Source organism: Drosophila ficusphila, unplaced genomic scaffold, assembly GCF_018152265.1.
Source record: "Drosophila ficusphila isolate 14025-0441.05 unplaced genomic scaffold, ASM1815226v1 contig_791, whole genome shotgun sequence".
In the NCBI taxonomy this organism is placed as follows: Eukaryota; Metazoa; Arthropoda; class Insecta; order Diptera; family Drosophilidae; genus Drosophila; species Drosophila ficusphila.
The window spans coordinates 24,810,124-24,834,620 of record NW_025064737.1 but is presented as its reverse complement, the minus strand read 5'-3'; the positions used below and the strand labels follow the sequence as shown (position 1 = coordinate 24,834,620).

The following is a 24,497-nucleotide window of genomic DNA, read 5'->3' as shown; positions in this document are numbered from 1 at the left end:
TTATCGATATAAAATCGAATATCTTCCAGCTGTAGCTGTCATATTCGAGACCGATATTTTTCGCCCAGGAAAACTGCTCGCTTTTTGCTAAATATTAAAAATAAACGCAAGCAAAATGATGAACTTGTCGAGAGTAAGTAAATTGGGAACGATAACGTACATCATGGGGTTTGCTGGAGTATTACCACGCGTTTCCGGCCTCCAAAAAACGTAGAGCCTCCGCGTAATTACGTAAGTTGCCTGGAGCTCCAAGAACTAACCGCACATTTCTTGTTCTTCCGCAGGCTGTTGTCCGTAGCTTCGCTACCACCGCTGGCCGTAGGTCCGCCGCTGTGCCCAAAGAGCAGATCGAGAAGGGATACTTCGAGATCCGCAAAGTGCAGGAGCACTTCCAGAAGAAAGACGGCAAGCCCGTCTTCCTGAAGGGATCCGCCGTCGACAGCGTGCTTTACCGGATCACCATGGCCCTCGCCCTCGTCGGAATCGGCGGCATGGGCAAGCTCTTCTACGAACTGAGTGTTCCCAAGAAGGAGTAAAGTCGGTGTCCCTCCGATCCCTAAGCTAAGCCACTAAACCTGCAAGATCCGTGATTCAGTGTAGTCGCCACCTTATATTTCGATGTTTTGATTGTGTAAGTCCACTGGAAATCCTACAATTTTCTGTTTTTGTAGTAATTGTTGTCGTTACACTTTTAACTGTATGGCATTAATCATTTAGAAACCATTTTTGTTAGAATTTTTGGTGTCAAAATCCTATACAAAGGGTTTCCTTATAAAATCAATACTAATCATAATATTTTTGTTCACTTACACAACTATTTTTGAAGTCTTCAAAAGTAATTGATAAATGTTAAAACAAATCCCCCTTAATCTTTCAGAGCTTTGTCCCGCGGATACCTGGTAAACATGGAACACCCCAATCCACAACCTGGCTTGTTGTTTTGTGTTAGAATAGCTAAGATTTGATGTGTAAACTGAACATTCGCAAGAGCATTTAAAGCGTGGAAATATAAGAGAAGCTGGCTGTAAACTAATGAGGCTGCTTATTTGTTTTAATGCACGGTCGCTGGCGATGAGATATTTGCCCAAAAGTATTTCCCCTTAATTGCATTGACATTAAGTAAACAAACAGCGGCGGCCTGGAGTGAAGATCTGGGATGCGGTTGAGTCTGGGGTATCGGCTGAGGCGGAATGGCCTGTTTTATAAATCAAAGGGCGGCAACTCGGCGCGTTGCCATTGGCATGGAAATGCATTTTAAATCGAGCGAATCATGTTGCGCTTTAACACAAGCACAGGCCCATGCACGCCGCCCGTTTATTAATACCCGACTGCGGCGGAATATGCAATTCAAGGCGTTTTTCATTAGTTATTTCTCCATAAACACTTAAATAAAACTAAAGCATTAAAAATTAAGAAAACATCCGCCGCTTTATGAATTTTCTCTTGCATTTTCCACAGAGCCGCCGCAGAGGGACAGTGCGGCACAAAACTAAAGCTAAAAATTCAATCAAGAGAAGTAACCCCTTTTTTCTTATTTAAAATTATTTATTTAGTACATTTTTTTAATAGCCGTGAACTATAGAACTATAAAGAGGTTTTTCCCACTAGAAGTTCGAAGTTTCGATAGACGTTTTCGTAAAGACTTACATTTTCTTTACGCACTGTAAACGAACTCCCACAGGAGAGGAAAAACAAGAAAATCTCAGTCTTTCTGTTCTGTTGTGTTGTGCTGTGTTGGTTTGCCATTATTCCGTTACGGCCCATTTGAATTTTGGGATGTGCGCGCGAAACGCAACGCATAAAATGGACGCGGGCGGCTTTACCGTTAACACATTTCGAACGGCAAGCAGTTCTGCGTAGGTGGTTCCAAACGGAACTGAGTCTGGAGATCTATTGCAGACATTGTAACCCATTTCCTACCCACTCCACAGCGGTTTATCCTAATGACATGGACTCCCCGAAAACGAAATATCTCGCTTTTTAATTAAAGTTCGTTGGGCTAATTGTGGGCTGGGGAAATTGGCGGCGCACATGTCGCAAACTTATTATATTTCATAGACTGTGAAAAATTTAAATGAACACAAAATGCCAGATCGCTGGCGGGGCTCCATCTCCCTGTGTCCCTGTGTCTTTCGGTCGGGATCTTTCGGAGTAACTGCAACTGCAACCGTTCCACTCGACTGCCCACAGCCAAATTACAATAATAACTCAAGAAGCATAGAAGATGCCGGGCTAAACGCTCCGCCTTCTCTTCCCAGCGACCGCAATCCTTTGCCGTTGGCTTTGCCAAAAACAATATGGTAGAAGTGAAACAAACAAAACAAACCCCAAAAAGGGGGGATTGGATGCGGATGCGTGTAGAATCGGGAATCGAAAAATGTGTTTCATTAAATGTTATTTATAGTCGGCAATTTTATGCATTTAAAGCGCGTCTATCAGCGCTGCATCTCAGCGGCATCAAGGCGATGCGGAAACGGCAGCGACGCCATATTGGAAACTCAAAGGCGGCGTGCTTTGATTCCGGGCGGGATTGCAGGAAGCAAGGGGAGTAGGGTCAAACTGATTTCCAATCGGGGGATTTCCATGGTGGTGATTTAACTTTCACCTTTCCCTGTTGTTTGTTTTCTTATTTTGTGGCTGGATTATTCGGTATGATACTTGCGGGGTATAAAGGTATAATAGGCTTGAGTATTTCACCGACTTTCTTGAACGCATTTTCGTAACTTAATCCATAACATTAGTATCAGCTTATAAACATGTCGCATAAAATAAATTATTATATCTTACATAGTTTTTAATTCTTATGTGAAATAAAGATTACAATTACAAATACTATCACAATTCTTGTAAATTGCTAGAAAGTATGCAATAAAATGTTACTGCATGATAGAAATGTATACTATTTAACATACCTAAGTACCTCTTAGTCGAAACGATTCCGAACCACATTCACTCGTTAGATGCTCCTCACGTGAGTTATGGCCACGTCCTGGTCCGGATCGGATCAGATCGGATCGACTTGGGAGCCCGGTTCGCAGTCCTCACTGAACAGCAGCCGCAGCCACAAATCAGAATGCCGTTGAAGCGTTCAAGTGCAACGAGCATGAAGCGAACTGGCTGCCGCTTTCGTCTCCAACTCGATTTGCGTCCCCAACTTCGTCTCCTGCCCCTTCCGCTCCGCTCCATGGTGCCCCAATCTCCGACTGTTTCTCCATCTCTGCGCTTGAGGCTGTCGGCAAATCTCGGCAACTTTCAGATGAGTATTTCGTCAGATTGTCGTTGGGGCTGATGCCTGAAAACAGAATACTGAAAACGGGTGAAGTCGGACCTTCGGGCGATTTTTTGACTCTTTGCCCAACGAAACCCGTTTGGCCTATTAACACTTCGATTACAACTCAACTTTTGTCAGCACCCCGGACGCACGGACATGGACCCACTGGGCACTGGGCACTCTGGGTGGTCCCATCGCACTATTAGTTAGATTTTGATTTATTTGAGCTTCAATTAGTCGTTGAGCAAATCTGTTTATTTATTTGCTTTTAATTATTGTTGGAAACCACAAAGCCGTGCCACCGCTCTTTATGCCTTGGCCCAAGAAGGTTTTTAATTAGCACCCGCTGGATAATTCACAAAAAAGCCGTATCCAAAGAGCCGAGGATTTCTTCAGACGTTAATGGAAGCGAACCCCCCGAATCGCTCTAGCCAAGTAAACACATTTTTGTCTTTCGAAATCACAACCGAAAACGAATGCATATTTTCGGCGTTTGCTTGCCAATCTGGAATCCCCATTAAAGTGGGACGGGATTCCATCCCGGAATACCTGCAATCCATCGTAAAGAACTAAGACTATTTTGATACAGTTTCGCATCCATGGAAGAGGGATTCGGCTGGCGTAAACAAACAAAAACATGTTGCATGCCTTGCCGGAGAACCGGAGGAATGCCGTAATATGCAGGCATCGGCGATTTATAGGCCGTAACAGCCCGGCCCCGTGGAAGATGCGCCGGGAAACCGAATCCCCGGCAAACCAGAAACACATGTCCGGACTCTAAAGACGTTCGGGGGATGGGAAAACATCGGTCAGTGCTGGGAACAACGTCATCTAGTCAGGAGTCTAAGTGCGAACGTGTGGGATCAGGTGACACTTGGGTCGTCGGTTGTGGTGTGTTGCCTCTCAAGTGAGCCCGGTATTCGCTTACACCAATAATTCATCCTCAACTGGAGTTGCGTCGATCCGTTTCATGTAGCGCCCGAGGTCCAGGTTCCAGGCTCCAGGTCCCAGGACTCAAGTGGATCGCATAATCACGTGTCGTTGCCTATTTTGTCCGAGATTTATGCGTGTTTTTGGGAGTGCCGCTGCCGTAGACAATTTGACGCTTCCGCCTACAAATGCACTTGGAAAAAATGCTTACTAAAAAGATACCAGCTCGAATTAAATATAATTTCAAATATGCTTAACTTCTTTTTTTAAGTTTTTAACAATAATAGTATGTTGGCTATTTAGCCAAAAAGAAGACTTGTATGCATTTGACTAAAATTTTCTGTGTAAATTGAGTATTGCAATAGCCTTTCTAAAACTCCAGATAACATTAAAACACAATTTTGTTAAGGAACGCCTTGTTACATTTTTCTCAGTGCACAATTCACGCCCATCTGGCGCAATTTTATGTAAGTTGCTCAACGCCTCTGACCGGGATGTGTCAATTTAATAGGGCATTTGCCACTTTATGACATTCGATGCTGCTCCTGGCACTCGGCCTTCTTCTCCGACTCCTTCTCTCGATCCTCTGGTGTTATCTCCTTTGTTTGCTCAAGTGCCCTGCCTGAACCACTTCGACTCATTTCACTCCTTGTTGTTTCACAACACCAAAAAATACGACTGGGAAGATCGGTGAAGGAGAGAAATAAGCGGAAAAGGCAATGTATACATTTGTTATGCTTGTCATTTGTCTCTGGCTGCCGGCAACTTCAAAGCCTGTCACCCAATTTGTTAAACGCGGAGACAATTTTGTCATCAGCTCCCCATATTACCCCCAATTCTTCAGCCATCACTCTGAGGCTTCGGCCGCCGGGGAAGAATTCTTAGCTTTCGCATGTGGCCAATTATTTTGTAAGTCGATCCATACCCAAGTTCGAAGAGATTTTTCTTGGACTTAAAGCCAAAACTTTTTGTATGAAAACAAATATTTTGAATTGAGTTTTTATAAATACAATTTCAAACATTTAGTGGTATTCTATTACAAGTATTTGTCAACTTTTGGCAAACCACCGAAAACTTGAAAACATGAATCTAATGAGAGCAGGGGTCAAAAAATCGACCCCCACCAAAATGAAAAATTTAAACGTAAATCGTTTTGGATTTCCATTACCAACGTTTAGAAGTATGCCACTTTCGAATCGGACTAAAATTTCCTGAGTTATGGGTTTGGGAAGGACAGTAATATACACAATTGTAAAAACCATCGGAATACTAGGAAGAATCTGACATGAATAAGGGTCAAAATTTCGACCCTCAAAAAATGGAAAATTTTGACTGCAGTTTTATCAAGGATGCGATTACAAACGTTTAGAGGTATGCCACTTTGGAATCAGATCAAAAATGGCAAAGTTATGGGTTATGGAAGTCCAGTTTTGGATCACCATACTAAAAACCATTGAAAACTTGGTAAAATCTGACAAGAACAAGGGTCAAAATTTCGACCATCGGAAAATGAAAAATTTTTAATGCAGTTTTATTGAGGATGCGATTACAAATGTTTTGAGGAATACCACTTTGGAATCAGATCAAAATTGACAAAGTTATGGGTTTTGGAAATCTACTTTCGGGTCATTATGCTGAAAACCATTGAAAACTTGGAAAAATGTGGCATAAACAGGGGTCAAAATTTTGACCATCGGGAAATGAAAAATTTTGAATACAGTCTTATCAAGGATGCGATTAAAAAATGTTTAGAGGTATGTCCCTTTGGAATCGGATAAAAATGGTCCAAGTTATGGGCTGTGGACCTCGAGAAAAGGGTTTCCCGTACTAGATACTTGGAAAAATCTAACACGAACAGGGGTCAAAATATCGGCCACTACATAATGGAAAATCTAGAATGCAGTTATATTAAGGATGCGATAAAAAAAATTTAAATGTTTTTTAAATTCTGTGTAATATGCGGAATGGCGACCGTCAAACCAGAAACCGTAGAGAATTTCAGTCGGGAAAGAGAATCATGAAATCAGAGAGCGACAGGGAGAGAAGCCAATTGGATTCGCAACAAAAGGTATGAGCAGGTAAGCGTAAGCCAGCTCAAGGAGGTGTGTCCAACGTGCAGGTGTCTGTGTGTAGGTTAAATCGCAAACAAACCTCACACACATGTGTACACACAAGCGAGCAGAGCGAGGGCAACAACAAATTGAAGAGGCACATTTTGCCCATTTTAATGAGGGAATGACAACGAAAATTGGCATCTATCATTAAATGACGATATTCAGGATTAGTGACAATCAGATGAAGACGGCATTTCTTATAATTAACTCTAACCAAGCAAGACGCAACGCCTCAGCGAGAGTTGGCATCACGCATACGCCGCATTGGCCGGGAGGTGGAACTCTGGGGTCTACGGGGTTAGCTGTCTGTGCCGCTTTATTAGCGATATGGCTTTCTTAATGAACCAAAAATAGATGCACGCGCACCGAGAATTCCCACAGCCCCGCCCCTTTCTTCTCGGTTCCTTATCTTCTCGCTACTCTTCGATACATTCCTTTTATTTCCTTTCTTTCCGCATGTGTGTGACACTAAGAAGTCATGACATCGCTCGCCCACCCTGCGTAACGCTACGGATACGCTTACTTGCTTCAGATTGGCCATTCAAGCATTCAGAAATTAACTCCGCCCGGTTGCGTGTGCTCACTCACTCGGTACTCGGCTGTATTGGTATTGCAGCGGAGAGAGAGAAAGAGAGAGAGAGTGCGAATACCAGTGCGCAGCTCGGGCTCATGGATACACATGGATACACCCACACATCAGCTGGCGCATGGACTGGGGGTTTTTCAGGAGTGGTTAGAGGTGGAGGCAGAGACTATCCATTCAGATGATCATGGTGGTGTGTATTACTCTTCTGATTAAAAAAATCATTTTTTGAAGATTTACTTTTGACATGACAGGGAAATTTTGAATGTATATCTGCGAATCTCTGAATCATTCCATAGTATTAAACATCCTCAATATTATTCCATTTTTGTATCTTTTTTACTTGGGGAAACCCTCAATTCTTCACTGCGCTCCTGTTCGCTGAAAGACATTCTTCATTTTTATTATTTGCCCGCGGACCACTAGCTCACGCACACTGGTGCACGAGCATCGCCATTAAAACCAACAAATACAGTCGATCGACCGCCCTCCTCTCACAGACGTCTGTGTGTGTGTGCGCTAGAGGAGAAGCGGAAGAGGGAGTGAGAGAGCGAGAGATCTTGGGATGCTGCGTCGACGCGGTGGCTTCCACTTGAGCATGGGTGTGTATGTGAATGTGGAGGTGAGTGCGAGTGTGGAGGCGATATTCGGTGTGTGCGTGGCCGTGGATGGTGGGCGATCTCGGCAGCGCAGCGGGCAGCGTTAGTCGCAGCAGACACGGGTGACGAGCAGCAACGATCGCTTTTGGAGAGCGCGCCAGGGTTTCCCGATCCAAGTCGACCCAACCGTTCCCAACCGATACGATACGATTCGAACCGATTCGCTAGAGAACAAAAGGCCAGCGGAAGATCGAAGGGTGCGCGCACGGATCAGTGAGTGCGGTTCAATCGGTCCCAACCATCGATCTCACGGGCGGTCCCCCAGAAAAACAAACCGATGTAGTCGAAAACCAAAGCATAGCAAAACCATTGTAGTGTCATTAAGTGTGTGCAGTTCCCGGCTCTTCAATAAGGTGTGATAAGTGCGTGATAATTTTCGAGGCAACCCAGCCGAGAGCGATCGTTTTGGCCCGAAAATGTGCTAATCAGATCTCAGTCTTGGTTCACGGCACCGCGGCCCCGACGCTGCCCCGCACAACTGGCGCCAATTTGTATACAAATTTCATGCCTTAATTGAAACTCACATTATAGCCAAGTGCGAAAAGTTAACGACTAGGTAACCACCGTCAGTCCCCAGCAACGCCAAGCCATCCATCAGCCAGCGAATCCAACCAGAGAAAGTTTCACGGCGGAGTCGGCAGAAAGCGAGCGGAGAGTGCGACAATTGCAGCTCTGGAGTTCTTCAATCAACTGTCATCGGCCGAAATGGACCCAGGTAGGTGTCAATTCCTATTCCTATAAACATAAGTGGCCCCAAATCAAGTGCCCTCTTACTTTGATTGATTTATAGCAGTGAGAGTTGCCGACGGCATTGGGAACTTTAAGCTATAAGAATTAATATTTCTCAAAAATTAGGGAAGTAATCTTCTATATTATTGTAGTTTATTAATAAAAAACAACAAGAATTTCCTTTCATTATCTGAGCTATATGAAACAGTACTAAATTGAGCTACTTTCCTTGATCTTAACGAGTTATTTTTGTGACAGTTATTTGTGTTCACTCAAATCCGCGGCTCAAGTGTTTTGCCAACAAAGAGCTTTCGTCCGATCCTCCAAACAAGTCCTGATGGCTCCCCTCAACCTGGGCTGCAATCGCGATGTGGTAAACACAATCGACGGCTGGATAACCCGACTTTGTTTTTGGGTCGGGCCAAGAGGCAGGTGTTTGCTTTTGATTTTCGTTTCAAAAGGCTGCCGTCGCTTTGCGCATGATCGACAGCCTCGCGGTAGCCGCGGCACTTGTTTGACTTTCGATGATGTCGCCGACATCCGTACTCGAACCCAAACCCACATCCACATCCACATCCACGGCGAAACCAAAACCAAAACCAAAACCCCAATCCAGACCCAAACTCCGGACCCATGGCTCCTAATTTAACTAATGACCGTTGTAATGTTTGTGCCTTTGTCGTGCGGTCTTCACTTTTGGCTCCAAGGTTCCGTGTCTCTGTTTGTCCATATGCTTTGGGCCAAAAACAAAAGCCGAGTGCAAGACACTGCCTTATGGCCAAAAACTACACAGGTGTGTAAAGATTTGCCCTGTTGGATCTATTGACAAACATCTGCGCAATTGAATGGTTTGGCATGCGTCGATTTACTTTTACGAATTTTCAACAGCTTGGATCATCTTCCAAAATAATTGGCTATCGGTTATGGATTCCGTGACATAATTTTGGAAAATTATAATAAGCATGAAGCAGTTATATACATTCTGTTGGTTTTGAGATCTTATTTATTGCTAATTCTTAACCGCAAAGTATCAGAAAGGTTTAAGTTAAAGGATACATGTACCTTTTCTCACTTGCCGGGCAAAAAAGAAGGAAGAGAATGGCTAGGAGGTCCCGCACTTTGGTCCATTAATGACTTGCTTTCGATGTTTTGACATTCTGTTTGTACGCCGGCAGTGTTTGCTCGGCCGCAGACGTCGGAAAAGATATAGACGGGTGCGCAGACGCCGAGAGGGCGGCGGTCCCGATCCCAGACTCCGGACCAGAGGTGCAGAAATGCGTGACTAACGGCCACCGGTAGCCATCTACTTCGGTAGCCAAACATGAAAAGCCCACCAGACGCGGCCGCAAGTGCAAGATGTTGAAGCCACCGAACGGGGCACTAAAACAAAAGGCGCAGACGACGGCCACGAAAGGCAGGCAAACACTTGAGACCCGAGGAGGAAAACGTCGCGTCAATGTGTACACGCCTTAATGGAAAAGTCTATACAGTGGTTTATTATATGTGTATGTATGTAGGTGTCCAGAAGCAGGGGGCAAGGGGGCAAGGTGGGGTGATCACAAAGCCCGACCTGCAGCTTCCTCCCGTGGACACCGATGATTGCGCCCGGGTTTGGGAGTACGCTTCACTGGCACGGCTTGATTGTGTGGCGTCGTTTCCCCCGAGTTCTTTAATTAAATCACATCCCCGCTCGCTGATGCGGAACTCACACAAAGCGCATTTGCAGTGGTTTCGGGTAATGCGGTTTCTCTGGGAGCTTTAAAGTTAGTGGTAATCACCACATATGCATAATCCTCCCAATACCATTTATAAAAATTTGTAAATAGGATAAACATTTTTAGTTACAGTTTTGTCAATTAGTATATGTTTGCTCTTTAAATGTGCATCCACTATCACAATCAGGACCTTCAGCTTCTAGAGGTTAAGTTCCCTTCGTAGATCAGTTGACATTTTTCACTTGGGACATCTCCCCACGGATCCAACCTCTGACATCTGACAAGTGTTCTTCATGTACAAGAGGATAAACTCAGCTCATTACCATAAATTTAATGAGTTTCTAATCGTTAGGGGGCACGTGTTTGAGCCAGTTCACTCCGGGATAATGAATGCGATCGCATCAATAAGCGGGTGGATAGCATCTGGTCCTAACCCCTAACCCCTAACCCCTTGACGGCCTGTGGCAACTCCCACGGGAGCGATGGCGACCCACAACCGGAACTGCCTCAGGAATTCCGACTCCATTTCCCAGTTTCGGGTTTGTAGTGCTGCAAGCTTGGCTATTTTCCAGCCAATTTTGGGAAGAATAAAAAAAGAAACCTTTCAGTTTGAAACTGTTTGAAAAGTTTTGGTAAAAAAAAATTCATTAGGATATAAAAATTCATTTTATTTAGCCTTCTTTTCTTTTAAATTTTGTACTTTATTAAATTTTGGAGAACTGTTGGTTTGTGTAGTAGCGAACCGAAATGTATTTCAGATATTTTTCCAAAGTACCAACATCAGCTACTTCTTGTAATCCCCAGTGGGCATCCCTACCCAGGATTTACTAGTGGGCGAGCTGGAGAACACATGGCTAGATTTATTTCCATGTAGTGGCTGTCAGCGACGGGCGGAGCACATTGCTCGAGTGCCGGCGAACCCGAACCGCGGCGGAGTTGTCGGTTCTAGAACATTGGCAATGATTGGTCGGATCTTCGGATCTGTAAATCTGTGGATCTGTGGATGCCTTGGATTCGGAACTCTGGCCCAGGGTTTGCATCGCAATCGAGCGCATTTCGGCTACGCACTCGCATTGTGCGCATTCCTGGTACGCGTAATTGAAGTCGCCGCGGCATGTCTCTTTGCTTTGCTTTTTGGCCGGGGTGCGACACCCCTTTCGAGTGTCTAGAGTTTCGGGCTAGAGCCGTCATATTTCCTAGCTCCCAGTGCCCCCGTATCCCAAGGGGGCGGAACAAGGAGCGAGTGCGTCCCTCCGCTATCGTGGCGGTGGCTGCCGTGATTTATGGACTCATTAATTTCTGTTGACAGACAATGCTGTTGACGCCGCAGGAATCTATTTAGCTTTATGTACTCCCGATTCCCACTTGCTGGGGCGCCTATTTTATGGGCTTCATTTATAATTCCGAACTTCGAACTTCTTCGGTTTTCGTCTAATTAATGTACGCTTCAAAGAATATAGCATAGCTCTAGCTTTGTTTTCCATATTCAGTATTGAAACTTACATTGAATTTCCTCGACTTGTTGAGCACAACATCGCACAACATTGCAGTTAAGAAAGCATAACGCAATTCCAATCACGACTCTTTTCCATTGATAACACTCGGGTCTGAACTCTGCAGATTAAAAGGAAAATGGCATTGCCAGCAGATCAGCAGATCAAAGTGACAGACGGGAGTGGCTTCCTCTTTCTCTTGGCCCGGCGACTCTGTGAAATTCACTGATAAATAAATGCGATTGTGCGGCAAATTGTGCAACGCTCCGAATGCAAAATTGTCGACAAGCCTCGTGGTTACTATATAGATGAGAAGAGGAAGAAATCGAAGTGGAAACTAAACTATTTATAAGTCGATGAAGAGCGCAACAATGTTGGCGACTGACTAAATATTCACAATGCGAGCAGTGAAAAGGGGCGGGCCACGCGGCGTATACGCGACGCGCTGGCTGAGCCTCAGCTCAAGTCAACTGAGTTGTTAAATTAATTTTTTCTGCATGCCGAATGCATATAAATTTATATAGGATGCCAGCAGCCATCAGCCAGCGGCGGAATCAAGAAATAAACATATGAAGGAAGGCATCTCCCTACCGCGAGGGCGCTCCGTCAATCAACCTGCTGGGGTCTTCCGAAGGAGAAGAATTGCTTGCCAAGACCCAAAGATTTATGGGAACAACACGCATTCGAAAATGCACTCGTACATAGTCTATAGTTATGAGAGGGGAAATCCGATTCGCCATGCGCTTTTATACCCTTCCGATTAAAGTAGATTATCCCATTTAATTCATTTCAGAGATCAAACAACTTTCTAAAACCTTAAAAACAAATAAATGAAATTTGCTTATCTACTTAGAAAATTACCATCATTACAAATAGTTTGTGAAGTTGTTTTTTTAATGGGTATCCCACTTAAGAGCATTTAATCGTCGAACTTAATATTTTTTCATATTTTTGGGGATGTCTTTTTGATGCGATTATGCCGGCTGATCCAATCAAACACCAAACCAGAAGCCCCCAAAATTATTGCCCCCAATATCAAAAACATCATTTCATGCCAAATTTATATTCAATTCGGGCCCAACGAACTAAAAATAAGTATCAAATTGGCAGGCATTTTGGTATCTTGGTATTTATTTTATTTGTTTGCAGTTAATGCTGTGAATATTCAGACAATTACTCAAAGTTTTCTGCGATTTAATACAATTTAGTGGACCATTTTCGTAGAACGCATCGGTTAGTGTGAAAACGTGTTAATTGACGGGCCGCTTATTAATTAAAATGAAACTTGAATGGCATTTTTTTATTTTCTACAAATAAAAGTATCAAAGGCGTGATAAGTATTATTGTCATCATCGGAGTCCGATGAAATTTCGCCTGTGCATTCAGATTCAATTCAAAAGTTATAAATCATACAATGTATTTTAATGGTCGCATAAACAAAATGTCTTATCAGCTGAAATGTTTGAATTTGTTAAATTCAATTAGGCAGAAAATAAGTTCATTGCCTCTCGACATTTGACATCGAAAATGTTCTTAGCAATCAAGTTTGTGAAATAATCACCAAGTCAATCGAATGCCTTGATGAAGTTGATTCAAAGTATTATTTTTATTGCAATATTAGTTGCAACTTATCAACCAGACAAGACAAATAGGAAAAGGAGACAATCTCGATTATCGCTTGTGTATATATATATATTATTTTCCAGTTGATAAGAGTCAATATAATTATATGCCAGCTTGTAAGCTTGCAATGCAATAAATACTTTTAGTGTTTAACCAACCATCTGTAATAATAAAATTATAAAACAATAACTAACTTTTGTTTATCGTTTCCACTTTTTAGCCATAAAAGAGGAATGCAAATCTGCAATTAAAATATCATTGTTTTAAAAAGTTTAATATTTTTTTAAATTAAACACGGGCTTTACTGTACATACATATACTAACGTACTGAGGGTTTTTCCGTGCATTTTGTTTAGCGAATATTATTTTTAATTAGTTCTAGTTAGTTAACATTCGTTAATTGCTCCTGTAATTGGATTTACGCGCATCAGTGGCTTTCGTGAATACTTTAATGATATTTTAATAAATTATACAAAACTTAAACTGCAATATGTGCAACTTTAATTGCCGTCGGCGAAACTTTGACGAAAGGGCAAGTGTTGAAAAATTTCCGAGAAGAAGAACCAGAAATAAAAAACTCCCTCAAACAGAGGGACATTAAAGCCGACATTTCTTTCTGGATTGCGTTTGTAATTTGCTGATCGTTGGCGGAGTTCCAGTTGAAACAGTGGTCGCCATTGTATTCGGCAATTTCCCAGAATTTATGAATTATAATTTTGCCATATAGACAATTTTAATTGAGCTTTTTATGGCATGTTGAAAGCGAGGGAAAAGGGTCCAACGGGTCCAAAAACGGGAGCGGCTCGGAAAAGATCAGAGTTTTAGACCGATATCGCTAGATTTATTCATCAAAATTGTTATGCAACTTTCGATTTTTTTAAACTAAAATTTTGTATTTTTTTAACTATTTGTTTAAAAGGCTGTTGAGAAACCGTTCGATTATCGCCAGAGACAATTTCTCTGCGGGTTGTTTTCGGATTGCGAGCCAAGCGTGACCAACTAAGTAAAAGTGTACGATTTCAAAGCAAACAGAGCCATTTGTAAGCCATTTGTACCGAGGCACACAGATACAGAAGCGTCGGCTACCGAATCCGAGTCCGCTTCCAGTTTCCGCCGGGGATGCGAAAGGACTTCGAGTCCCGAGACGAAAATCCATCGGCAAATATTTACCGATCAGGCAGAATCAGACTCAGTCTGAGTCTCCTTCTCCTTTTGCTTCGGCTTCCCTGTCTCCATTTCGTTTCAGAGTTTATGATTTTTTAAGCTGTTTGCCCGACCTCTTCACAATTCCCCAGCTGTTTGCCTTTCATTAACAGAAGCTGCTCAGATCGGATCGGATCGGATCGGATCGGTTTGGTTGGAATCGGATGGATTGGGTCGCGATGCCAGTTTGTTTGCCTTGATTAAGCGCTGACTAGCGGAAAGTCGCTATGCCGGAGAGCCAGAAAGCCAGGAAGGATCCTTATTAGAGCTAAAGTAGCCCAGTCGACTTGATCGTCCGCAGCAGGCGTTGCTTAAATTCAAACAAACAGAACCCGCCTCTTAGCATTCGAAGGTTCTCTCCCGGAGGCAAACAAACAAGCCAAACAAACTCGAAATGCGACGGCGACCTGGGTAGCACCTAAAACACACTGCTCCTCTGATCGTGACCGACACTGGGTATTCGATTCGACTGCCCACCTCCAACTCCTCCGCCACTGCCACTGCCACTACCGATTCCACACCGGTGGCATGTTTGCACCTTTAATAAGACCAACAATCAGTGCCGACGCATCGCCCAAGTAGCCGTGCAGAGGCGCAACCAAATGTTGCACTTGTGATCCCCCGAAAAGGGGTTTGATGAAATGATTTTGAACTAAAGCCACACCGGGAAAATAAACCAACTGTTGCCTTGAGAAATTCTTAAGGATATATTCAATTTCCACCTTTTTAAATCAATTTGTTTGGAAGCTGCTTTACTTGATAACATTTCAGCAGTTAATCTAACTATTAATGTATGCAGATGTTTTCCTTGGTCGTATATCTCTTGTAAACTATGGCTCACTACTGTCGTGGTCAACATTTATCAAATTCGCCTTGGACACTGGGCACGTTGCAAAACGTTTGCTCTTGACTCATCTCATCAGTCCGCTCAAAGGGGAATCGAAGTGCCGCTCTAATAGGAATTACGTGACTAATTTGCATGTGGCGGGAAGCATTTTATTCTGGCCGGATGTCGATTGGCTGCCATAAATCACAAGTGCAAAACTTACTCACAACTTTGAAGATGACTACCGACTGGGAGGCGAGTCGAATCAGTATCAGCATCTCGGAGAACATTCTCCAATCGGGCAGCCAGCCGATAGTTGGTCGATTCAATTAATTTTCCAATTTCTCGGCTAGGCGGAGGTTCGATTCTTATCGGCAGTATAACTCACAGATCATAATTGAGCCCAAGTGCTCAACTTTGGCCGCCATTAATCTCTGGTAATTGCCCAAAATTGATGTCATGCGTATTTGAAAAGCCATTAAAACCACGCAGCTATCTTCAGTAGATCCAAACAAGAAGTCCCGTGGAGAAAACAAGAGCGTCGATCTTTGTCAGCGACAACTAGAAAGTATTTGTTGAGACAAATTTATGGACGCTCGGCGCAAAAGTCAAGCACTCGGAGATAATGTTCTCGAAGAAGCCAACAAATTGCAGCCTTCACTGGACATTTTTCGAATAGTTTACATGCCGAGGCAAATATTACAATAAAAAGTAACAGAAGGCAACAAAAAATACGAAAATTCTGGGGATGTGAGACTTTATCCAAGATAAAAGAAATGTGATGAATCTTCCGCTTAGTATCTTTTACTTTTTAAGAGAATGTAATTTGTTTGTTTCCTTATTTTTATAACAACCTCTTCTGAGGTGGCGAATATGTCGTCTCCGTGATCTTTGACTCCACTTCTTGTCTTCCTGGCTGGCGATGCCTGCCGAGGATCCCCTCTGTTTGTAACTCAATTCGTAAATAATTAACGATCACGAGATTACAAATGTCAAACATAATGTCAAGCTGGGAATGGCGCCCTCCCTGTCGCGGAGAACCAAAGTGGCTTCTTTCCCTGGCACAAATGTTCAAAGACCGAGCACAAAAAACCACCGACTTGTTCCCCGGATGGATGTCATGAGTCCCCTGCCACAAAACTCAATGCGTGTGGGTCTGCGGCGAGTGCCAGCCGATCTGTTGTGACTTATGTCAAGACAATTGCGTTGCAACATCTTGAAAATTCCTATTTCAAGGGAACGGGGGCCGCACAGATTTATGGCTTAAACTGAATGAACGCAGTTTTATTCGAGGCGGGTTGTTCCTCCACCGATAATGTTAGCTTATAGTATACCAAATCCCAGTTAAAAGCTATGGTTATGGATGTGTTAAGATATATCCCGGTGGTTTCTTATCCTAAAGGAGGAGGTGCAGGTGCTGGGGCTGCTGCTGGATTTGCTGGTGCTTCTGGTGATGCAGGAACCGCTGGAGCGGCAGGAGCTGCTGGAGCAGCAGGAACTCCTGGAGCTGCAGGAACCGCTGGTGCAGCAGGAACCGCTGGAGCAGCAGGAACCACTGGAGCTGCAGGAACCACTGGAGGAGCAGGAACCGCTGGAGGAGCAGGAGCCGCTGGAGGAGCAGGGACCGCTGGAGCAACAGGAACCGCTGGAGGAGCAGGGACCGCTGGAGCAACAGGAACCGTTGGGGCTGGAGGAGCCGTAGCGGGTCCTGGAGGAGGAACCGGAGGAGCTGTAGTTCCTGGCGTTGTGGCGTTCGCAGCTTGAACTAAAACCGTACAGTTTCGACAGACCACTAAAAAATTGAACATTTATGAATACTCCATTATCTCAAAGCTACTCCACAACATACATGTGTTTTCATTTTCGACGTCATCGGTTTCACTGTCACTGTCATCGACTAAGTCCTCCAGAAAGGACCACCAATCGGTGTCTCGCTTCTAAAAAGACTGGCTTAGAGGTTTAGATTCATTTGAAATTAAACCCACTTACAGTTTTGTTAGATGATTCCTCGACATCGGTTTCACTGTCTTTCCATATGTCCTCCAGTTCAGTCAACCAATCGATGTCTCGCTTCTAAAATTAATATCTTAGAGGATAAGATTTATAAGAAATAAATTCCACTAACCGTTTTAACAGCTGATTCCTCCAAGGATCTAGCCTGAATGCCAAGAAAACTGAGCAGTAGGCAGCAGCTCAGTATACATAGTATATGCCTTCTGGCCGACATCCTAACTACAACTGACTAGTTTGGCTTTAAAACCCTCTTATATAGAACTTTAAGTTCAGTATTTTGTAATATTTTGTGCTGTTTACTGAAGGGTGCATCGAGTTATGATAATTTATGATGCGTTTTGAGTGGCTTAGACACGTAGACAATATAACATTGATTTTAAGGCACAGTAGATTGAATTATTACACATACGAGAATAACTGAAAAGTGTTTCATATTGCAATAGGAATAATATTTTTATTGGCAAGAGAAGTGTTTGATAATATTTTTTGAAGATTTTACTAACGTTACGTTGTTGTATGTGCTTTTGGGTTGGCAATAAGTACCTCCTGGTCGAACCGAAGTCCCCATCTAATGCAATTACCTTTTATGTGGGGAGATACCCATGTCGATTGCCTCTATTTCGAATGGCTTTCCTATTTATGCAGCTGCACGTTCGCTTTGTCTGGGGCTAAAAACCGACCCCGAGTTGGTGCATTTGCTGGCAATGATCGAACTGCAATTGACAAGTGCGCAAATCCATAACCATTAACTATGTACACGAAATTCGACACTGCCGCGGATCATTTGTTCGGGATCGGTGGGGTTGTGAAGTCCAAGTGGATGTCGATCTCGATCTGGATGTCGATCTCTATGTCGATGTCGATGTCGGGCAACAAGTGGGATGGTAATGCGATATCCGAGCGGCGGGAAAACGAGCTTGTAAGTCGCAAAATGCCCTCCTGAATGGATGGGGCACTACCGAGGTCGATATACTCCGTCTCCCCGTAGATTATCGCTCTTTGTCCGGTTCCTTCCTGATTTCTGATTTCGGATTTCTGACTTCTGACTTCTGCAGATCGCAGGCACGAGTAAGCCCGGGAGCTCCATTGTGGTTTTATGGCGCTGCACTCCCCAGAACGTGTTGCTCTCGGTCTCGGAGTTGCTGTTGTGCAACTCGATTCGAAACTAGAGGACGGCGCAGATGTGCAGCAGTGCCTCTATTTGCCCACAATGCTAATGGCCCGAACGGCACTTCCAGACGGAGCGAGCGGTCCAGTGGCAGGTGCCAAGAACAGAGTCTCCAGATAAGGGCTTCCCCATTCACCGTCGGATAATGGAAAGCCATTTGCGTAGGCCTCTTGCTTTTCATTGTAATGCAAAGCGAAATGCAATGATTTCACTTAACTCTTAAAACTAGTTTACTACGAAGAGACATAACTGAAGTTGTACTTGCTTTGATTAGGTACTTTATTTAATGTTTGTGCCAAATAACGAAATCTTAGTGCTGCTAGGTGAATAATAATCATTAAAACTACTTCAAGCTAACTGATAAAATAGTTCCATCCTACTCCCTTCTCAATTTCTCTGCCAAGTCCATCTCATTCACAATGGTAACCACGGAGAAAGCGAACTTGGCCATCTGAAAGTTTAAGTAGTAATACCAAATTATTTTATATTATAATAATCCTACCTTAATATTGGTGTTCAAGCAAATGGGAAATATTCCGCCAGCTGTGAACAGAATCGACTGCTGGACATTGTGAATGAAGTACAGCATCGTGGTTCTATATCGCCGCTCAGCTCCGATCCACTTGGAGTGGAACAATGTGTTACTTAGAGATTCGCAGTCGCTGCTCAACTGCTCACAGACATAGCAAAAGGGAAAGGTCTGGGTAAGAATGGCGATGGTGTAGACCCCAGAGACTACCCGCTCCAATATGGTATTGTAGAACTGCATGGACACCGCTGCCAAACCCAAAAGAAGTCCGACGGAGAGCAGCTGAATGAACATCGTGGCCGAGATCATGGGACGCAGCGAGTTTCCATATCTACTCAGAAGAAAAATATAGATATGTATTCTATATATAGTAAATGGTTTATCCTTCCTTACTCAACTATCAGCTTGTGATCCTTGACGCACTCCGTCAACTCCGCATAATGCTGATCATCATCTTTGTCCGGATCGGATCGCAGGTTCTTGACTCGCTGGCTCAAGAGCTCAAGATGGGTTCGCAATATAACCACATAAATGATTGGATAGACGTCCAAAATAAGGTTCGCCAAGATAATACCGGCCATTGTGACGCACTCAATTGTAGTGGCCAAGTAGAAGTGTTCATTGGGGTTGACCAGTGGATTGTACAGGCAAAACGGAGTCTTTCCAATCACCAAAGCTGCTGTTGTGGCCATGGTTAGGTAACCGAAGTATATTCCATGGTAGATCACCACCACTCGGTTGCCCAAGGCCGCCGATCGGTGCACCTGCACCTTCTCCTCCATCCTGGTGCAGCGGACGTCCATCTGGTCCATCATCTTCTGGGCCTGGAGGAACCTTCCCCGCATGAACAGCACGATGATGCCCTTCATTATGGAGGCGTTGGTGTTGACCGGCACCTGAACGTAGGTGAACAGATCGGTGGTCGTGAAGTTCTTGAACTCCCTCACTCCCGTCATTATGAGTCCGTAGGGAATGAAGATGAAGACGAGTACTATGACCGCCAAGCACCAGAGGTAGTAAAGCCACCAGAAGGGTTTACTTCTTGGCGGCAGTCTCCATCCCAATTGACTCATGGACCTGTGCAAGTAAATCAGCGAATCCCGCGAGCGGAATAAAGCTCCGATTGTTGGCTCCTGGATGTACTTGAAGATCATTCTTGATTTTGGGTAGTTAATTTTCACTTGAACTTTGACCCGTTGACTTTGACCGACTGAAGTTTAAGTTTTGCATAAGCTGCGTTTATATAGGTTTTTAAAATGCGCCAAAAAGTATAATTATTATTCGTAGCAAATGACTCAATTGTGGGAAGGAAACAATTATTCTGCAGGAAAATTGCAGACTGTTGTTAAGGGGCGTGTTAGTTGACACATTGTCCTTTTCACAGGGATTTTTAATTGCTCTGTTTATGGTTTTAAGGGGTTTATATACACTCACTGCTAATTCCAGTCTTAGAGCGAATAAGAATAGAATGGACCGATGTCGATGTGCACCTATCCCTAGGTGGTGTTCTATGCGCCAAGGGGAAATCTTTGCGTCATCGCTCAAAGTGCATTTCCGCACGTTCCGGGCATTCAAGTTGTGCCTTCCCAGTCGCAATCTGCGGCAAGATGCCCGGGGCACCCACATCCGCAGTTCTGAGAAGCAAATGGTGCGGTTTTCAGCCGAACCAACGGACGCACCCCGACCCACTCATCTCGGCCCTCCACTCCATTCCTTTCCAGAACCCCTTCTCTGGCCACTCGGCTCACTCACTCATTTGCCACTGAAACTAATTAGACGCAAATGTGCTTTTGTTCGCTTCTCAATCCCAGGGAGTGCTCTTTGTTCGTACTCTATGCTGGGAATCGGGAAATGCTATCGGATAATGCAGTTGGCAACATTGAGTAGGAGATTAAACATTTCCGAGGATCAAAGTCTTTGTTGAATTAATGATAATTAACTTTCCGTTTAGGTAGGTTTAATTTTTTACAATTTTATTGAAACATTATTTATATTTACCTCTTTAAATTATCCCCTCCTTTTCGTAAGAGTACTTAAGTGTCGGTGCGAATCTTCCCCATTCCTTGGTGATTTTACCACTTTGGCTAATTCAGAACCCGTTTCCGTTCCCTTGCAGAGTCGCAGTGTCCGCAGTATGGCGAGGTGAACCAGCTGGGCGGCGTCTTCGTCAACGGGCGTCCGCTGCCGAACGCGACTAGGATGCGGATCGTGGAGCTGGCCCGCCTGGGCATCCGGCCCTGCGACATCTCCCGCCAGCTGCGAGTGAGCCACGGGTGCGTGTCGAAGATCCTGGCCAGGTACCACGAGACGGGCTCCATCCTGCCGGGGGCCATCGGGGGCTCCAAGCCGCGGGTGACCACGCCCAAGGTGGTCAACTACATCCGGGAGCTGAAGCAGCGCGACCCGGGCATCTTCGCCTGGGAGATCCGCGACCGGCTGCTCAGCGAGGGCATCTGCGACAAGACGAACGTGCCCAGCGTGAGCTCCATCTCGAGGATCCTGCGGAACAAGCTGGGCAGCCTGGGCCACCAGCATGCTCCGGGTGCGGTGATGGGCAGCGGGAGCAGCAGTGGCGGCGGTAGTGTGTCCAGCAACGGCGGTCAGAACAACGGAGGCAGTGCCTCGAACAACATAAATCTGGGTAACCTGGGCAACCCCGGAGGAGGAGCGCACCACCCGCACCATCCGCACCACCACCACCAGACGGCGGCGGCGGCTGCGGCCAGTGCCCACCACGTCCACGCCCACGCCCATGCCCACGCCCACCTGTACAACTCGATCTACCAGCCGTACAGCGCGGCGGCCGCCTACAGCATGAAGGCCGTGTCCTGCGGGAGTCCCTCTCCGCCGCAGGGAGCCGGTGGCCAGGGCTCCGGGCCGCATCCCCACCAGCTGCGGAGCGTGGCCGCCGCCGCCGCCGCCCACTGGCCCTCTTCGCACTCGGTGAGCGACATCCTGGCCCACCACCAGGCCGTTGCACTGAGGGCCAGCTGCCAGGTGGGCGTCGGAGTGGGCGGGATGGGCAGCACGGTGTCCCCGCTCCCGATGACCCCCTCCCCCGTGGCGGGAACTGCGGGCGGTCAGCCGCTGCTCGACTGCGAGGGCGGGGCGGGCCAGCAGTCGCCGTACAACTACTACATGTACTTCCAGAACAGCGGAATGCACCACCACCACCACCACGGCGGCATGATGGCCGCCGGAGCCACGGGATTATGAGTGGGCGGTGGGCAGTCCACTGACTGTTGGTTGCGGGTCTAGCTACTTTTGATCGCGGTTGTTCAGTCTAGGTTACTATCTTCTAAGCGCTAGTTAAGGATGGTCATATCACGGCACTCACTTATCACTCGAATAAAGTAATCAGTTCTTAAATAAAAAGTAGCAAACGGAACTCATTTCCCAGGAATTGTTGTATAAATTAAAAGATTGTAAACATTTCGTTGTGACTAAGCAAATGTAAATAGATAAAATGCAGCGAAGAATGTCTAGAAGATTACTTAAAAAAGCTCAAGGTTTGTTTAGTTACATTTCCCATATCAACCAGTCGTTTAAAGTTGCCAAGAAAAATTTACTATATGTGATTACTTAAGGTGAAAGCTTACAAAATAATTTTAAAATGTTTCCAAGTAACTAGTGAGTGCCAATGGATATGCCATCAAATGTGAGTTGTGGACTGTCGGGACTCAGACCTGGCATTATCCCCATATCATTACGAATTTCATGTAATCCTAGAGATTTTCACTTGCGTTATTTTTTTTGCGTTTCGAATTGGTTTGTTTGTGCTTTCAGCAGTCAAGATTAAGTTACGAAATAAACCTTTATTGTTAAATGGAAAGTATTGAGTGGTACGTTAATCGATTGTATAGGTTCTTGTTCTCATAACTACTATTTGTACAATATGCTCACTAAGTAAACTAGTTGACTAATTTATGCTACGATTACATCAATTACGATTAAACCAAGTGTAACTATCGAATAAATTGTATTTTTAGACAATTTCTGTGGTTACTTTGGGGACGGGACTGTCTGATGTGCGTGAGCCAAAACTGACAAGGGCTGTGGGGCTTAACAATAACGATGGAACATCCTGCTCTTAGGGACAGCACTCGCTCTCGTCCGGATTCTTCTTGTTCCACCCGAAGAAGAAGTAGCCCAGACCCAGTCCCAGGATGACGGCCAGGCAGAGCCAGTAGTTGAAGGTCATGAAGATCAGCATGAGCAGGTACGAGATGACGATCTGCAGCAGGTTGAGCAGCGACTGCAGGATGTGCGACGAGGCGAACAGGAGCTGCCAGTAAGTCTGCTCCCTGGGCTCCGCCAGTGGGGTTTCCGAGCAGCATCCTCCGGTCGATGGCGTCTCGGCTTTCCTGCGCTGCTCCGCCGCCAGTCGCTCGCTCTCCTTGCGGGCTTCCCGGCGAGCAAGCTGCTGGCGCAGGAACTTGAGGGCCTCGTACAGGAAGGACACCAGGAAGATGGCCAGCGCGGAAAGGACGAACTCCCACACCGTGGAAGCCACCCAGCCTCGCCACAAAATCCGTTCGCAGTGTCCGCCATGGAACTAAAAACAAACAAAACGGGTTAATTTGAAATTATATTATACATTAATTAGTTCTCTAATATTTCTAAAGTGATCACAAGACATTTAGAAAGCCGAAAATTTGTCAATTGTTGTCACCTAATTCGAACAAAACACCCTGTACGAGAGCATATTTTATTCAAATACTTTGAGAGCGACCGAAAAAGAGCAGGAGAGCAAATAAATCATTGTGCTGCTCGACTCATAAGTATATATACTAGGGAGTGACTTGCCAGAGAATTAAAATTCCTCGTCGCGCGAGATATTTGCTCTCCGGCTGAATCTCACGCGGTGAAACTGGATGAGTGACTTAAAAAATTACAGCGATTAGCGTGCGGGTAAGTGATTTTGTATTTGTGGAATCAGATATTGGGGGTTGTGTAACGCGGTACTCACCACCATGATCATGGGGCAGGATTTCTCCGTGCTGGTGGAGTCGTCAGATCCGTGATCGTGGTCGTGATCCATCTTGGATTGTTATTGTTTGTTGGCACAGATACAGATACAGATACAGCAAAACAGAAGTGGAAAATCCAACTGCCGATCGGGGACGCACTGTGATAAGAGCTAGACCTGCGGAGGTGCTGAGAGCAGAGCGTTGACTGCTTGGAACTCGCTGCTCGCGAGTGGTTTTTTAAAGAAAATCTACCCTAATCCCGCCGAAGCGGCGATGGGACGTGTGCTTATCTATGAGAAATGGGAAAGGTTCGTTATCAGCCAGTAGCGCCGATACCAACGATAGTGGCCCCCAGAAATGGGCCTAGATAAAGCCCTCCAAGCGAATGCATTCGAATCTCATAGGTGTAAAGCAAAACAAAAGATACTCATATTATTATCTATTACAGGTTTTTATCTCAAAAGATAAAGTCCATCCTTGATCACTGATCTCTTCATTACGGTTTGCAATTTAATTTATGGGGTCATGACAAAGGTTCAACAATCGATTTGAGTGCAGAATTTATTGCAATCCAGATAATCGATCATGGGTTTATAAAAAATATACGTTGTTGCTGTAATACATGATGTCGAAATTTTTCCATTCTTTCGATTCTTCGAGTACGGTTTTAT

At 44.9% G+C, this 24,497-nt stretch overlaps 4 protein-coding genes across 4 annotated transcripts; 2 read left to right on the top strand and 2 right to left on the bottom strand.

Annotated features, from left to right (window-relative positions):
* The first annotated feature begins 5 nt into the window (after positions 1–5).
* On the top strand, positions 6–1,033 carry LOC108097616 (cytochrome c oxidase subunit 7A, mitochondrial). The gene is made up of 3 exons (XM_017200026.1): positions 6–133; positions 285–631; positions 878–1,033. Exons 1-2 carry the CDS (start codon positions 116–118, stop codon positions 534–536), a joined length of 270 nt encoding a protein of 89 aa, XP_017055515.1. The 5' UTR covers positions 6–115; the 3' UTR covers positions 537–631; positions 878–1,033.
* A 6,583-nt stretch (positions 1,034–7,616) lies between these two features.
* Positions 7,617–22,849, top strand: LOC108097741 (paired box pox-meso protein). Its single transcript, XM_017200248.1, has 2 exons — positions 7,617–8,272; positions 20,973–22,849. The coding sequence occupies exons 1-2, from the start codon at positions 8,263–8,265 to the stop codon at positions 22,070–22,072; spliced, it is 1,110 nt and encodes a 369-aa protein (XP_017055737.1). The 5' UTR covers positions 7,617–8,262; the 3' UTR covers positions 22,073–22,849.
* Positions 18,671–20,010, bottom strand: LOC108097740 (odorant receptor 85a). The gene is made up of 3 exons (XM_017200247.1): positions 19,250–20,010; positions 18,830–19,187; positions 18,671–18,778 (listed from the first exon to the last, which is right to left on the bottom strand). Exons 1-3 carry the CDS (start codon positions 20,008–20,010, stop codon positions 18,704–18,706), a joined length of 1,194 nt encoding a protein of 397 aa, XP_017055736.1. The 3' UTR covers positions 18,671–18,703.
* LOC108097742 (high affinity copper uptake protein 1) lies at positions 22,652–24,051 on the bottom strand. Its single transcript, XM_017200249.2, has 2 exons — positions 23,826–24,051; positions 22,652–23,411 (listed from the first exon to the last, which is right to left on the bottom strand). The coding sequence occupies exons 1-2, from the start codon at positions 23,895–23,897 to the stop codon at positions 22,947–22,949; spliced, it is 537 nt and encodes a 178-aa protein (XP_017055738.1). The 5' UTR covers positions 23,898–24,051; the 3' UTR covers positions 22,652–22,946.
* Between the last annotated feature and the right edge of the window lie 446 nt (positions 24,052–24,497).

Coding starts and splice junctions, on each gene's coding strand:
- LOC108097740 (XM_017200247.1), bottom strand. CDS start 20,010: ATGATCTTCAAGTACATCCAGGAGCCAACAATCGGAGCTTTATTCCGC. Junction 19,188..19,249: donor GATCACAAGCTGATAGTTGA/GTAAGGAAGGAT, acceptor TCTTCTGAGTAG/ATATGGAAACTCGCTGCGTC. Junction 18,779..18,829: donor GCTTGAACACCAATATTAAG/GTAGGATTATTA, acceptor TTAAACTTTCAG/ATGGCCAAGTTCGCTTTCTC.
- LOC108097742 (XM_017200249.2), bottom strand. CDS start 23,897: ATGGATCACGACCACGATCACGGATCTGACGACTCCACCAGCACGGAG. Junction 23,412..23,825: donor CCTGCCCCATGATCATGGTG/GTGAGTACCGCG, acceptor GTTTGTTTTTAG/TTCCATGGCGGACACTGCGA.